The sequence below is a fragment of the Trachemys scripta genome, chromosome 24, assembly GCF_013100865.1.
Source record: "Trachemys scripta elegans isolate TJP31775 chromosome 24, CAS_Tse_1.0, whole genome shotgun sequence".
NCBI classification, from domain to species: Eukaryota; Metazoa; Chordata; order Testudines; family Emydidae; genus Trachemys; species Trachemys scripta.
In genome coordinates, this window is record NC_048321.1 from 12,309,373 (window position 1) to 12,323,239 (window position 13,867).

Consider the following 13,867-nt stretch of genomic DNA (forward strand, 5'->3'; position numbering starts at 1 on the left):
CCAGGTGTCTCTGCTGTTGTTCTCTTACCCTGGCAGAGCAGTGCGAGGATGATTTCAATGCAGAGCTTGGTGGAAGGGGGCATCTGGCTGGCTCCTGGCACCCACATCCTCCCGCTCCGCGGCTCCAGGGAGGACTCACAGGCTCTGTGATTTGCTGCTCTCAGTGGGTCCCAGATCGCTGCATGCTGCTGGTGGGAGAGAGGGTAGGGAAATGACTGAGCAGAGCAGGGGAGTGGGATCTAGTGGTTAGCACTGGGGGGCTGGGAGGCAGGACTCCTGGGTTCTAGCCCTGGCTCGGGGAGGGGACTGGAGTATAGTGGTTAGAGCGGGGCGGGGCTGGGACTCACACACAGGGTCTGTCTGTACTTACCGAGGGCCCGGGTGATTCTGCGCCCAGCCCAGCGCTGAGCGGGCACCGAACCACAGCTACTGCAACTCCCCCCTCCCACAGGGAAACCACATCCTGCCAAACCCGCCCAGCCCCACACAGCGCAGACCCATGGGCCACTCTAGTCCGGCGTCCCGTCTGCCCCCCAGCCATGTGCACACAGAGCTGGGGGCAGTGCCCTGTCTCTGCGTCCCTCCCCCACAGCCTGTGTGCTCAGCCCCTGGGCCTCCCACATCCCGGCTCAGGTTTTCACCCCAGTTGCTGGGAATGTGCACGTCTGACCAGGGTGGTGCTGTCTGGGGTGCGAGCTGGGCTGGGGAGCAGCCGTGTCCCCTCCGCCCTCCAGCCCAAGATGCTGTGTTGCTGGCAACCTGCTCCCCCTCCAGCCTCCGCCCACACCCAGACTCCAGCCTGTAGCTTGCGCCACTAGCCGGCTCCTCACGAATTAAACTGCAGAGCGACCCCAGCAAGTGCTCGATCCCTGCCTCCCTCCAGCTCCCCGCTGGAGATCTGCCTCGTGCACGGCTCTGTCCGCTCCCGTTGCTGGATGGGTCCGTCAGCTCAGCAAAGGCCAACGTCCTGCCCCAACCCTGGAGTCCTCAACTGCGGTTCCCACCCACGCCGGTGTCGAGGGAACATTAACACAACCTGATTCACTCCGGCATGATTTGTCGCATCCTAAGCAGTAGTTCCTTTCACAGGCTGGCTGTCCTTGCAGGGGGTCCCCTCCTTCCTCAGTTCATTGGCATCAGATGTCTCCTGGTGGTTTCGGTCGACACATGGAAGAAGAGGAGAGGTAAAACGCAGGGCACTGTCTCTTGTTTTCATACCACTGTCCTCTTTGAGGAGTCCCGCAGCTGGGGTGCAGGCGACAAGCAGTGGATGTGGGATTTGAACCGCCACAGCGATGAAATGTACATTTCTTGTTTATACCTCTCCCCACCCCATACTAGCTGGACAATGGCTCGTTAACAGCTGTCTGGGGCCTGTGTGCCTTTGTCTCTGAAAAACTGGTACGTGGGCGTTACCCAGAATGACAGTAACAATCGTACTGTAGAATCTTATAACTTCATCCACAGTATTGCTACCCGTATTTCAGCGGGATAATAATGTTCAGCAGATTATGAATTTTCGAATGACACCACCCGAGGCATACTTTGATCAAGATTTATCATCATTTTAGGAAATGGGGTGTACATGGGGGGAAAGTTGTCACCCTTAAAGCTCAGTTTCAGTGCAACATGTCAGTGTGCCCTTCTTGTGGATTCACAGACACTTCCCAGTCCCCTGAGCCAGCCAGCCCTCCTCCCCGGGAGGGGGGGGAGTTACAGATTGCATTGTATGTGTCTTTCTTCAGCCTGTTTTCAGGCCCTTACACTTTATTTGAATCTTTAGCTCAGCCTCTGTTAAAGAAAGTTCATTTTGGGTTTACTATTGTTAGGGGCCAAATCCTAAAGTTTGTTTGTGTTTGTATTATCACTGTTTATTGTATGTGGGTGGCATCCATGTTAGAATCCAAAATGGAGTATTGGTCATGTGACCCGAGGGTTACCTAGACTGCTTCCCGCCGTTTTCAATGGTCAGCAGTGGCGCAGTGGTAAACAAGGACTAGCTCAAACTGGTTCTGGGCGGGTCTGCAACGGGACAAGGGATGTGGGGGGGGGGATTTGTCTCCTGGAACCCCAGTGCCCTCCTCTAGACCCCAGGAGACCTGGCTCTCAGCCCATCCCCTGTAACTAGACCCCACGCACCTCCCAGAGCCAGGGATAGAACCCAGGAGTCCTAGCTCTCAGCCCCCCTGCTCTAACCACTAGACCCCACACCCCTCCCAGAGCCAGGGATAGAACCCAGGAGTCTGATTTGCCAGCCCCCACCCCTCTAACCTCTAGACCTTATCCCCCCGCTGGAGCTGGATGGGATCACTCACAGTGGACCTGGAGTCGGACGTATCTGCGGGTGAAGACCCCGACCAGGGCGGGGTACGTGACGGTGCAGACGAGCTCTTTGCTGTGGTCCCCCGGGGCTGGCGTGAAGCTGAGCTCAGAGCTGTAGGAGACACTGCCATTTGCCAGGGTGACCGAGAGATTCCTGGCTGTGTAGTTGAACCCCCCTGTCCAGGTGATTTGGGGAGGGGTCCCAGAGCAGGTCCATGGAGCCTGGCAGGTCACATTCACCAGCTGTTCGGAGAGTAGCACCTCGGGGACCCTCAGCACCGGTGGCTCCGTCAGCTCTAAGCAGGCGACACCATTAAAATTCAACTCAATGGGGAATTACTGGGGTTCATCCCTGGAACTCCCTGCCCCAGGGTATTAGTGGGGCTAACCCGTGGGACTCCCTGCCACTGGGTATAAGCAGAGTTAATCCTGCTGAGCTCTCCAGGGCCCCCCGGCCTCACCTGTCACGTCCACCAGTGGCTGGGTCTCAGGGTAGGTGTATTTAAAGTCTCCCTTCTGGAAGCGGAAGTAGTAGCGGTCCCTGTCTCTGGCTCTCACGTCGCTGATGCGCAGGGAGCAGTCATCTGGGGCTTCCCTCACCAGGCTGATCCGGCCCCCAGGCTCCCGCAGGGCCCTGGCAGGATCTATGGTGGCCATGGCCGGGCTGGTGTCCCTGTCGTCGTCCCTGAGAAACCAGTATTTGTAGGCGACCTCGGAGGACTCAAAATTGGCTGTGAAATTACAGGGGAGCAGGACGCAGAGACCCTGCTGGGCCGTGACGCGGGACGGGACCTGTATCTGATAGACGGGCGCCTGGCAGAGCCGATCTGCAGGGGAAACAGACCAGCTCTGCCAGTGCCCCTCAGTCCTGACCTGCAGCCCCCTGATTCACCCCCACCCCCACACAGAGCTCTGCCGGTGCCCCTCAGTCCTGACCCACACCCCCTTAGATCCACCCCCACCCCCACACAGAGCTCTGCCGGTGCCCCTCAGTCCTTCCCTGGGGAGAGAGAATAAAAAGACACCAACAAGGGAGCAGAGATGAAATATGGAAGGCTTGAGGGGAGTGGGGTCTAGTGGTTAGAGCTGGGGAGGGGGGCTGGGAGCCAGGACTCCTGGGTTCTCTCCTGGCTCTAGGAGGGGAGTGGGTGGTAGGGTTACCATTCGTCTGGATTCTCCCGGACATGTCCGGCTTTTTAAGTTTAAAAATAGCGTCCTGGGGGGGAATTTGTAAATGTCTGGATTCCCCCCATGCATGCAGAGTGCGGCACGGCCGACAGGGCAGCCAGCCCGATCAAGCCGCTCGCTCGGGGCTCCGACAGCCAGAGCCCCTCCTCCGCTTCCCCGCTCCTCTCCCTTGCAGCTTCAGATCACTCCCCTCCTCTCTCTCCGCCCCCCCCCCCCCGCATTCGCAGATCGCCGGCCATTCGCATCGGGCCTCCGGCAGTCTGGAGCTCCTCCCCCTGCTACCCGCCCCCCCGCTGCCCAGCGCGCCGCTCCGTAGCACTCTGCAAGGGCGGGAACCGGGCTATGCGCTCTGTGGGGGAGCGCGGCAGCGTGTCGGGCTACATGTGGAGCCCGACACGCTGTTCTAAGCGGCACAGAAAGGGGGCCAGGGGGTCGGAGAAGGGGCGGGGGGTTCTGGATGGGGCAGTCAAGAGACAGGGACAGGGGGAAGGTTGGATGGGTCAGGAGTTCTGCGGGGGGCTGTCAAGGGCGGGGCTGTGGATAAGGTTTTGGGCAGTCAGGGGTCCTAGGGGGCCAGTTATGATGGGGGTCTCAGGAGGGGGCACCCAGGGGACAAGGAGCAGGGAGGCTTAGGTAGGGGGTGGGGTCCTGGGGGGCAGTTAGGGGCAGGAGTCCCAGGAGGGGGCAGTCAGGGGACAAGGAGCGGGGGAATTCTAAGGGGGGCAGTCAGGAGGCGGGAAGTGGGAGGGGCTAGGGCGGGCTCCCACTGTCCTCTTTTTTGATTGTTGAAATATGGTAACCCTAGTGGGTGGTTAGTGGTTAGAGTGTGTGGGGGGGTGTTTCCAAGTCACTGACGGGTGCCGGCTCTGATAACGAGACTCGATTTCTCGCGTGGGTCAATATTTGCCTTTATTAGCAGTACCGGGTTTACAATGGCGCCGGGCCCAGGCTCCAAAGGGGCCCCCGACCGGCCGGCCCGGCCCGCTCTGATTGGGCTGCAGCCGAAAGCACGACCAGTTCTTCCTTCCCCCCCGCCTCTGTCCCGCCCCCACTGGCAGCCAAGCTCCCCCTCCTCCGCTTCCCCCACCGCCAAACAGCTGTTTGCCGGCGCTCCAGGAGGGAGGGGGAGGAGGCAGAGAAGAGGCAGGGAGTGGGGGGCTTGGGGTGCGGGATGGAATAGGGGCAGGACAGAGCAAAGGCGGGGCCCCCGCACTCTCCCTCCCCATAACCCCCCCCCCCCGTGAGACGCTCAGGGCAGGGGGCTGGGAGCACCCCTACGACACCAGGCCACACCCCCAGCCCTCTGCCCTGACTCCTGCACACCCCTCACCCCCCCACGACCCCAGCCCTGACTCCTGCACCCCTCCACATCCCCACCCCCACCTTGAGCACCAAATGGGAGCTCCTGCAGCCCCCCCCATACCCACCTGCATCCCTTGCACCAAATGGGAGCTGCCCCAGGTAAGCGCTCCACACCCCAACCTCCTGCCCCAGCCCTGAGCCCCCTTCTGAAACCTGACTCCTGGCCCGACCCTGCACCCCAACCCCCAGCCTGCTCCTGCACCCTAACTCCCACCCAGACCCTGCACCCCCAGCCCTGAGCCCCCTTCTGCACCCCAACTCCTGGCCAGACCCCGCACCCCAACCCCCAGCCTGCTCCTGCACCCTAACTCCCTCCCAGACCCTGCACCCCCAGCCCTGAGCCCCCTCTCTCACCCCAACTCCTGGCCAGGCCCTGCACCCCAATGTTTTTTACGTTATTTTATAAAACGCTCTTATCCAAAGTGCTTTACACTAGTTAGCTAATGGTACAAACAATATCTGGGAAGATCATTAAGTGGTTCGCCGAGACCCCCAGCGATTTTCAAGTGGTCTGTGGAAAAACAAGTTGGACGACAAGAAGTCAAGGTACCGCCCTTTATTTTCATTTACTTCCTATTACTTATAGGAGGACTGAAAACCAGGGCTGGGGGGAGATAAGGGAGAACGGTCTTTTTCTTGGCTGGGTCCCAAAGAGAAGCCCCCAAAATGAAGCTAAGCACAGGACCCCACTGACCCTAAATCCGCCTCTGGGGCAGACCCCTCCCCCACTGCTCCCCATGCTGCAGCCAGGGGCTGACCCCCCCTCCCCAAGATCCGCATGATGCTGCCAGGATCTGGGGCTGACCCCTCCCTCGCCCCAGCCCCCCACACCACTGCCAGATCTGGGGCTGGCCCCTAACCCCCTCCCAAGCTCCATTCTAGCTGGGGCTGACCCCCCAAGCCCTGCTGCCTAACCCCTCGTGTCCCCACCCCATACACACACGTTTCTCCACGCCCCGCTAGGGGGGCGCACCGGACTTTTCTAGTAAACTGGGCATTTGTTCATTGGCTCTCGCCAACTGATCGGCTGGTGAGAGCAAACGGGATAAATGCCCATTTTTGTCAGAGAAGTCAGGACGGCTGGGGCAGAGCTTAAAAAGGGACCTGTCCCGGCCAAACGGGGATGTATGGACATCCTATTTCCAGGCAGGTGGGTCCTGAGGGAGTCCGGACAGGGCAGGGGAGACCCTGCCCTGGCTGATCATGCCAGTCCCGAGAGGCCGGAGTGATTCCCCGCTCTGGCACGGGACCGGTGAGTGACCATGGGGCAGCATGTGAGGGAATGGGTCTCTGGAGGTGGGGGGATGGGGCTGCTGGCCAGTGGGGGGGGTCTCTTGGGGGGTGGTGGGCGAGCTGTGAGTGTCGGGATGCTGGGCAGTGGGGGGAGTCTCTTGGGGGGCGGTGGGGGAGCTCTGTGTGTCGGGATGCTGGGCAGTGGGGGGTCTGAGTGGGGTGCTGTGTAGTTGTGGTGGGGGCGGAAGGGAAGTGCACTGGGCAGTACTGGTGTGGCTGTGTGGGGGGGTGCTGGGCAGGGGAGGGGGTTGCAGGCCGCTGTGCATTTGTGGTGGAGGATCGGGGGGGGGGGGGAAGGGGGGCTCTGGCCATAGGGAGTCGGGGGCTGTGTGGCCCAGCCTGGGCCCACCCCTGAGGGGAAGGGGCACGCTGGCAGCACAGGGCTGGGCTGGCCACTGTGCATCTGGCAACAGCCAGTTTGTGTACAGTGCCCTGCACTGGGCTGGGTGGAGCGGGGCTGCCCCATTGCCCCTGGCTGGCCCCTCACACTGGGGACTGACTCCCGCCTCCCTGGGCCATGCTCCTTTGCCCCTATGGGGGCACACAAATATATTCAACGCCGGGCCCATAAAAGGTTAATCTGGCCCTGTTTATTAGCCGGTGAAAGAGGAAGTGGCTTTGGGCCGGGAGCCAAGGGCTGATTGGAAGGGGAATTCTACTCACCAGCCCACCTTTTCCTGAACATCTCATTCTCCCCACAGCTCTGCCGGTGCCCCTCACTGCCAGACCATGCCTGGGCTCCCCCCACTCCACAGCTCTGCCAGACCCCCTTTATTTCCACAAACCGTAATTTATTTGTCCAGGATCATGGATTTTCCTCCCCCACAAGGGGGGGTGCAGCTACCCTGAAATCCCCCATCCCCCTCCAGTGTTGAAACCAACCAAGGGGAGGAACATGCCAGGAACCAAGACTGCACCAACCCGCCATCTGCAGGTTCAAATGGTTTATCGACATCCCAACAGCCCGAAGCACAAACCAAGCTACCTGCTGAAGAAACCGCAACCTAAGGGCTGTTCTCGACGTTTGTTGCTCAAATGTTTCCTATGTAGTGACCATGCAAAGGAAGCCCCTGGTGCACCTCTGGCCACAAAGCTTATGCGGAAGGAAAGCGTCTCGCTGCTACAGCGGGCAAAAGTGGAGGCGCTTGGTTTGCCAGGCCCATCAGCAAAGCCAGGGCTGACGAGCCCAGTAAAGGGCTGCAAAACACCAAGCGTCTGGTCTGCAGGAAACCTCTGAGCCAGTCACGGGGCACAGGCAGATTTAGAAGCACTTAATGCTGGAGACACAGCGCAGTTTGTGTCACAGCCCAACATGAAGCCATGTGAAGTGCGTTGTCACTTGTTAACGCTGAATGTGGACGCTGGTTTTGAAAGACGCAGGAGCTGGTAAGTGAAGAACTCTCTCCCCGCAGTCAGACATCATGCAGACATGGCTGAGAAATGCACCGTGCAAATGAGTGTCACGTACTAAGTCACTGCGGACGTTCTCCTGATGGCCGTGGGAGGCCAGTAGATGCATTTCTAGATGTTCAGGTTATAGACGACACAGCGGCCGCATCTCTGACAACCCACATCTCAGAAGAGTTAAATGCTTGTCAACTGGACCCCAAATCGATGCTGCTTCTACATCTGATGGAGCTGCAAACTTCTCTGGAAGACACAATGGAGTGCAAGCTTTGCTCAGAGCAAGGTATAATCCTAATCTCTCCTATACATACTGAAGAGGCCATTTTAACTGCAGGATCTGGACGATAATGGAGCAAATAATTAAGCAATCAATGTACAAACCCGTAGAAGACAATAGGGTTATAAGTAACAGCCATCATGGATTTGTCAAGAACAAATCCTGTCACACCAGCCTGATAGCTTTCGTTGACAGGGTAACACGCCTTGTGGATAGGGGAAAGTGGTAGATGTGGTGTATCTTGACTTTAATAAGGCTTTTGATACTGTCTCGCATGACCTTCTTATAAACAAACTAGGCAAATACAACCTAAGTGGGTGCATAACTGGTTGGAAAACCGATCCCAGAGAGTAGTTATCAGTGGTTCACAGTCATGCTGGAAGGACATCACGAGTGGGGTTCCGCAGGGATCAGTTCTGGGTCCAGTTCCATATCTTCATCAGTGATTTAGATAATGGCATAAAGAGTACACTTTTAAAGTTAGCGGACGATACCCAGCTGGGAGGGATCGGAAGTGCTTTGGAGGATAGGATTAAAATTCAAAATAATCTGGACAAACTGGAGAAATGGTCTGAAGTAAATAGGATGACATTCAATGGGGAGAAATGCAAAGTGCTCCACTTAGGAAGGAACAATCAGTTGCACACATACAAATGGGAAATGACTGCCTAGGAAGATGTACTGCGGAAAGGGATCTGGGGGTCATAGTGGATCACAAGCTAAAAATGAGTGATCAGTGTAACACTGTTGCCAAAAAGTAAACATCATTCTGGGCTGTATTAGCAGGCGTGTTGTAAGCAAGGCATGAGAAGTAATTCTTCCGCTCTGCTCTGCTCTGATTAGGCCTCAGCTGGAGTATTGTGTCCAGTTCTGGGTGCCACATATCAGGAAAGATGTGGACAGATTGGAGAAAGACCAGAGAAGAGCAACAACAATGATTAAAGGTCTAGAAAAAGGTCATAGATCCTGAGGAAAGATTGAAAAAATTGGGTTTGTTTACTCTGGAGAAGAGAAGCCTGAGAGGGGACATGAGAACAGTTCTCAAGTACATAAAAGGTTGTTGCAAGGAGAAGAGAGGTAAATTGTTCTCCTTAACCTCTGAGGACAGGACAAGAAGCAATGGGCTTAAATTGCAGCAAGGGAGGTTTAGGTTGGACATTTGGAAAAACTTCCTAACTGTCAGGGTGGTTAAGCACTGGAATAAATTGCCTAGGGAGGTTGTGGAATCTCCATCATGGGAGATTTTTAAGAGCAGGTTGGACAATCACCTGTCAGGGAAGGTCTAGATAATACTTAGTCCTGCCATGAGTGCAGGGGACTGGACTAGATGCCTCTCGAGGTCCCTTCCAGCCCTACAATGCTGTAATCTATTCAACTAGAACTAGTACGAGCTGCAGAATCTTGAAAAGACATTTAAGAAGCCGTAAATTCAATGTCTTCATTAGACTCTTTTTTTCAGCAAGAGTCCAAAAAGCCTGAATGTCTTGGAGAAAATAGAAGATGCTCCAGGACTGAAGTTCAAGTTAATCCAACCCGGGAAATTCTCTTTCCTCACCGAACAGAACGCCGTGTTCTGGGGGGAGTCGCCGTCTGCCTGGTCAGGAGCAGGAAGGAAGGAGCCTGCCGTGAAGGCCTGGCAGAACCGGGCACAGGAGAAGCCTCCGAAGGGGAACTGACGGCATTCAACAAGTCCAGAATTACAGCAAGAAGCCAAGAAGGCTGGAGCTGTCGTGCTTCATAGAAGGCTTGAGTAGCCAGCTCTAATGTGGTGACGGTTTTACAGCCTGAGTTAGAGCTAATAAAATGGCCGTGACATATTTCTCAGCTGTTACCATGGTGCCATACAGCCCCCCCCCCCCCCCCCCCGCTCGCCCCCCCCCCCCCCCCCCTGCCTTCAAACAGCCCCCCCACCCCCAATTTCAATTCTTGGGGAAAATTCTGCTTTGAAATCACATTCTGCCCCTCACTCCCGACCTGCAGCCCCCTGCTAGTCCAAGCCTGGGCTCTACCCTCCCCCCCCGCTAGAGCCCCTTTATTTCCCCAAACCATAGTTTATTTGACCAGTATCAACGCTTACAGCAGGAGGCATCTGGAACCCAGGACTCCTGGGTTCTCTCCCCAGCTCGGGGGATTCCTGCCAGCCCAGGTGTCTCTGCTGTTGTTCTCTTACCCTGGCAGAGCAGTGCGAGGATGATTTCAATGCAGAGCTTGGTGGAAGGGGGCATCTGGCTGGCTCCTGGTACCCACATCCTCCTGCTCGGCAGCTCCGGGGGGCAGCCAGCACCTGGACTCACGGGCTCTGTGATTTGCTGCTCTCAGTGGGTTCCAGATCACTGCATGGTGCTGGTGGGAGAGAGGGCGGGGAAATGACTGAGCAGAGCAGGGGAGTGGGATCTAGTGGTTAGAGCGGGGCAGGGCTGGGAGCCAGGACTCCTGGGTTCTAGCCCTGGCTTGGGGAGGGGACTGGAGTATAGTGGTTAGAGCGGTGCGGGGCTGGGATTCACACACAGGGTCTGTCTGTACTTACCGAGGGCCCGGGTGATTCTGCACCCAGCCCAGCGCTGAGCGGGCACCGAACCACAGCTACTGCAACTCCCCCCTCCCACAGGGAAACCACATCCTGCCAAACCCGCCCAGCCCCACACAGCGCAGACCCACGGGCCCCTCTAGTCCGGCGTCCCGCCTGCCCCCCAGCCGTGTGCACGCAGAGCTGGGGGCAGTGCCCTGTCTCTGCGTCCCTCCCCCACAGCCTGTGCGCTCAGCCCCTGGGCCTCTCACACCCCGGCTCTGGTTTCACCCCAGCTGCTGGGAATGTGCACGTCTGACCAGGGTGGGGCTGTCTGGGGTGTGAGCTGGGCTGGGGAGCAGCCGTGTCCCCTCCCCCTCCAGCCCAAGATGCTGCGTTGCTGGCGACCTGCCCCCACTCCAGCCTCCGCCCACACCCAGCCTCCAGCCTGTGGCTTGTGCCACTAGCCGGCTACCAGGGCCAGCTCCAGGGGTTTTGCCGCCCCAAGCAGCCCCCTGCCAAAAAAAACAACCCGCGATTGCGATCCGCGGCGGCAATTTGGCGGGAGGTCCTTCGCTCCGAGCGGGAGTGAGGGACCCTCTGCCAAATTGCCACCGAATAGCTGGACGTGCCGCCCCTCTCCGGAGTGGCCGCCCCAAGCATCTGCTTGCCAAGCTGGTGCCTGGAGCCAGCCCTGCTGGCTACTCACTAATTAAACTTCAGAGCAACTCCAGCAAGTGCTCAATCCCTACAGGTCCATCAGCTCAGCAAAGGCCAATGTCCTGCCCCAGCCCTGGAGTCCCCAACTGCGGTTCCCACTCACGCCAGTGTCGAGGGAACATTAACACAACCTGAGTCACTCCAGCATGGCCGCTGTTTAGTGATGAGGCAGGAAAGTGAGCGTTGGGAACAACGGAAATCAAGACTGCCTGGGTAAACTCACAGCTCAGGTCATTGGCTAAATAAATAGCAAAGCTGCCCATTTGTCGAATCCTAAGCAGTAGCTAATGATGTTCAGCAGATTATGAATTTTGAATGACACCACCCGAGGCATACTTTGGTCAAGATTTATCATCATTTTATGAAATGGGGTGTACATGGGGGGCAGGTGGTCACCCTTAAAGCTCAGTCTTAGTGCAGCTTCTTGTGGATGTACAGACACTTCCCAGCCCCTGAGGCTGGAGCACTTTGAGGGAACTGTGTTGTTTGGACTTCTGAGTAATCCGTGAGGTAATAAAGAAGCTGTTTTATGCTAGTTTGGTAATTCTAAATATTGGAACATCCACCAGCTTTTTGGGGTTTGGCTTCCCCATTCTTTGCAGTTCACCCTAATTGTGTGACCACAGCTGGCCCCCACTGGGACCCCAGTCAACATGATGAAGCCATACTGACATGGCTGCACCAAATGAAAGGAGCTAATGCCAAGCTGCTGAGATGGGCCCTGCTCCTCCAGGGGTATGACATGGAGGTGGGCCATGTGCGGAGGAGGGCCAATGTTATAGCCGATGCTTTATCATGGGGCGGGGGCCCTGAACTTCCCCAGGTCACTGGCTAAGTGATGCTGCTCCGTTCAGACTCGAAGGGGGGAGAGATGTGATGAAGTCGGGGGGGGTTCTTGGTTTTTCCTTGTTTTTTCCAATGGTTTGCATGCCAAGGGGGTGGGACTCAGTTTCCCTGGGTGTTACTGGTTTAACGAGGTGATGGGAGAAGCAGTTTGTTGTTACAGAGGCCCAGCGATGGAACTTGGGACCCCAGCCAATGGACTGGAGGATGGATACCCCAGCGACTGGTGACCGGGAGGCCCAGCTTGGGAGTCACAGACGGACCTGGCCAGTGGGCTGCGGGGAGAGGACCCCGGTGACCTGACCAGCCAGTTCCAGCCAGAGGAGGAAAAAAGAACGGCTGAGAGGAGAGTGGGCCCAGATGACCCTGTTTATCTGGATAGAAGACAAAGGACAGAGGCGGAGGTTGGGTGAGGTGATATCAGATGCCCAGAGGGAAAGCACAGGGGCTCTGGGCTGGAGAGAAGGAGCAGGCAGAGCCCACTTGGATGCAGAGGAGACTTGGATGTGCTGTGCTGATGGAGGCCAGGCCTGAGGACCTGAGAGTTTCCTGTGCTGTGTTCAGATGCTCAATAAACCCTCCTGTGTTATGCTGGCTGAGAGTCGCTCTGGTATAGAGAGCAGGGTGGCGTTATTCCCTCTGGGAGTGGAGGCCCCGGGGGCCCAGAGCGAGGGGACTCCCTAAGTGGGCCCACGGCGAGAGACAGGTGTGCTAAGGCTCAGAGGTGCGGTTCCAGAAGGTGGAGGGGCTGAACCCCTGAGACAGAGTGGACCCCCGAGAAGGGTTGTTGCTCTGAACGGGGTGCCCCTAGGGTAGTGGTTCCCAAACTGGGGTTCATGAACCCCTGGGGGTTCACCAAATGTTATAGGGGGTTCTCGGGGAAAAATTCCCTAATGGCGGCCAGAGCTGTCCCTAGGGACCCCAGGCAGCATGGGGCCAGCAGCCCGGAGCCCCAGGACTTCCAAGAGCTAAGCAGATCAAAGCCAGCCTATCACATTGAGGAGATTTAAACCTCAAGACCCCTTATAAGAAATGGAAAGGGAGGTGGATATTTTTTTGCTGTTTTTAAAATTAAATAGGCGGCCAGTATTGTTTTTAAAATTATTATGAAGAACAAGTTTAAGCTTTGTTGTAACGTGTGTTGTTTGCATGGACTGCTCAAGACCTGACTGCTTGTGTAGGAGGAATTCTTTGAGTTGGCTTCTTAGACACCTTCAAATGTAACCCTTCTGCCCATCTAAGTTGGCAGCAACAAGGGCCGGGTTCTGTATCTAGGGGTTCCGTTTCAATAACGCAATGCAAAACCGGCTTGAGCCCCCACCCAGTGACCTGGGACAATTACATACCACCCCCTGGGCGCCTCTAAGAGGCAATACTTCCCCTCTCGCAAGCACGGAGTCTGAGTGTAACAGAAAATGTTTAATAACATGAGGTAAACGACATCAGCATTAAATTGGAAAAACGCCACAAACAGGATTCATAACACAAACCAGGAGCGAAAAACCCACCCCAGCAAATTGGGCCGTGTCCTTTCCCTTTGGTTCTTGAATCCAGCAACCCAAAAATCACCCAGAGTCCCCAAAGTCCAACACCCCCAAAGTCTCTTGGGTCCAGCAACCACCCAAAGTCCAACAGACCCCAAAGTCTCTGTCCCTGGTCAGTGCAGCCCCAGAGTAAAAAGGGGGGCACACAGGATGTTAAGGGGCACCTTACGTGATCAGAGGCCGGCTGGCCGTCTCTCCGTGGGGTTCCACCACAGCCTTCACCACGAGCCAGTCCACTTCCTGCTGTCCCACAAACCGCTCCGCTCTACAAGCTGCTCCGCTCTGCTCACCGACCTGTGAGCCGCTCCAGCCATCCCCACAAACAGCTCCGCTCACCATTCCTTGGGCCGCTCCAACCGGCCCCACAAGGCTCCACACCGCTCACTGCTCTTCCAGTCATCCCCA

General features: G+C 56.9%; 2 protein-coding genes across 3 annotated transcripts in view; both read right to left on the reverse strand.

Moving 5' to 3' along the window:
• LOC117869568 (sialic acid-binding Ig-like lectin 13) overlaps nucleotides 1-920 on the reverse strand; it is a 55,971-nt gene extending 55,051 nt beyond the window's left edge. For both annotated transcript variants that reach the window (XM_034756528.1, XM_034756527.1), the window contains exons 1-2: nucleotides 831-920; nucleotides 29-188 (exon numbers count right to left, since the gene is read on the reverse strand). In XM_034756528.1, the coding sequence (XP_034612419.1) occupies nucleotides 29-107 (79 nt within the window). In that variant the 5' untranslated portion in view covers nucleotides 108-188; nucleotides 831-920. The remainder of the gene's footprint in view (nucleotides 1-28; nucleotides 189-830) is intronic.
• A 1,387-nt stretch (nucleotides 921-2,307) lies between these two features.
• LOC117869859 (sialic acid-binding Ig-like lectin 13) lies at nucleotides 2,308-10,168 on the reverse strand. Its single transcript, XM_034756967.1, has 3 exons — nucleotides 10,020-10,168; nucleotides 2,784-3,149; nucleotides 2,308-2,618 (listed from the first exon to the last, which is right to left on the reverse strand). The coding sequence occupies exons 1-3, from the start codon at nucleotides 10,096-10,098 to the stop codon at nucleotides 2,308-2,310; spliced, it is 756 nt and encodes a 251-aa protein (XP_034612858.1). The 5' UTR covers nucleotides 10,099-10,168.
• Between the last annotated feature and the right edge of the window lie 3,699 nt (nucleotides 10,169-13,867).

What these genes read in the sequence shown, in the direction of transcription:
- LOC117869859 (XM_034756967.1), bottom strand. Translation starts at nt 10,098, where the DNA reads ATGTGGGTACCAGGAGCCAGCCAGATGCCCCCTTCCACCAAGCTCTGC. An exon ending in CCTCGCACTGCTCTGCCAGG is followed by an intron (nt 3,150 to 10,019) that starts GTAAGAGAACAA and finishes TTTCCCCTGCAG; the next exon opens with ATCGGCTCTGCCAGGCGCCC. An exon ending in GCCACTGGTGGACGTGACAG is followed by an intron (nt 2,619 to 2,783) that starts GTGAGGCCGGGG and finishes TCGCCTGCTTAG; the next exon opens with AGCTGACGGAGCCACCGGTG.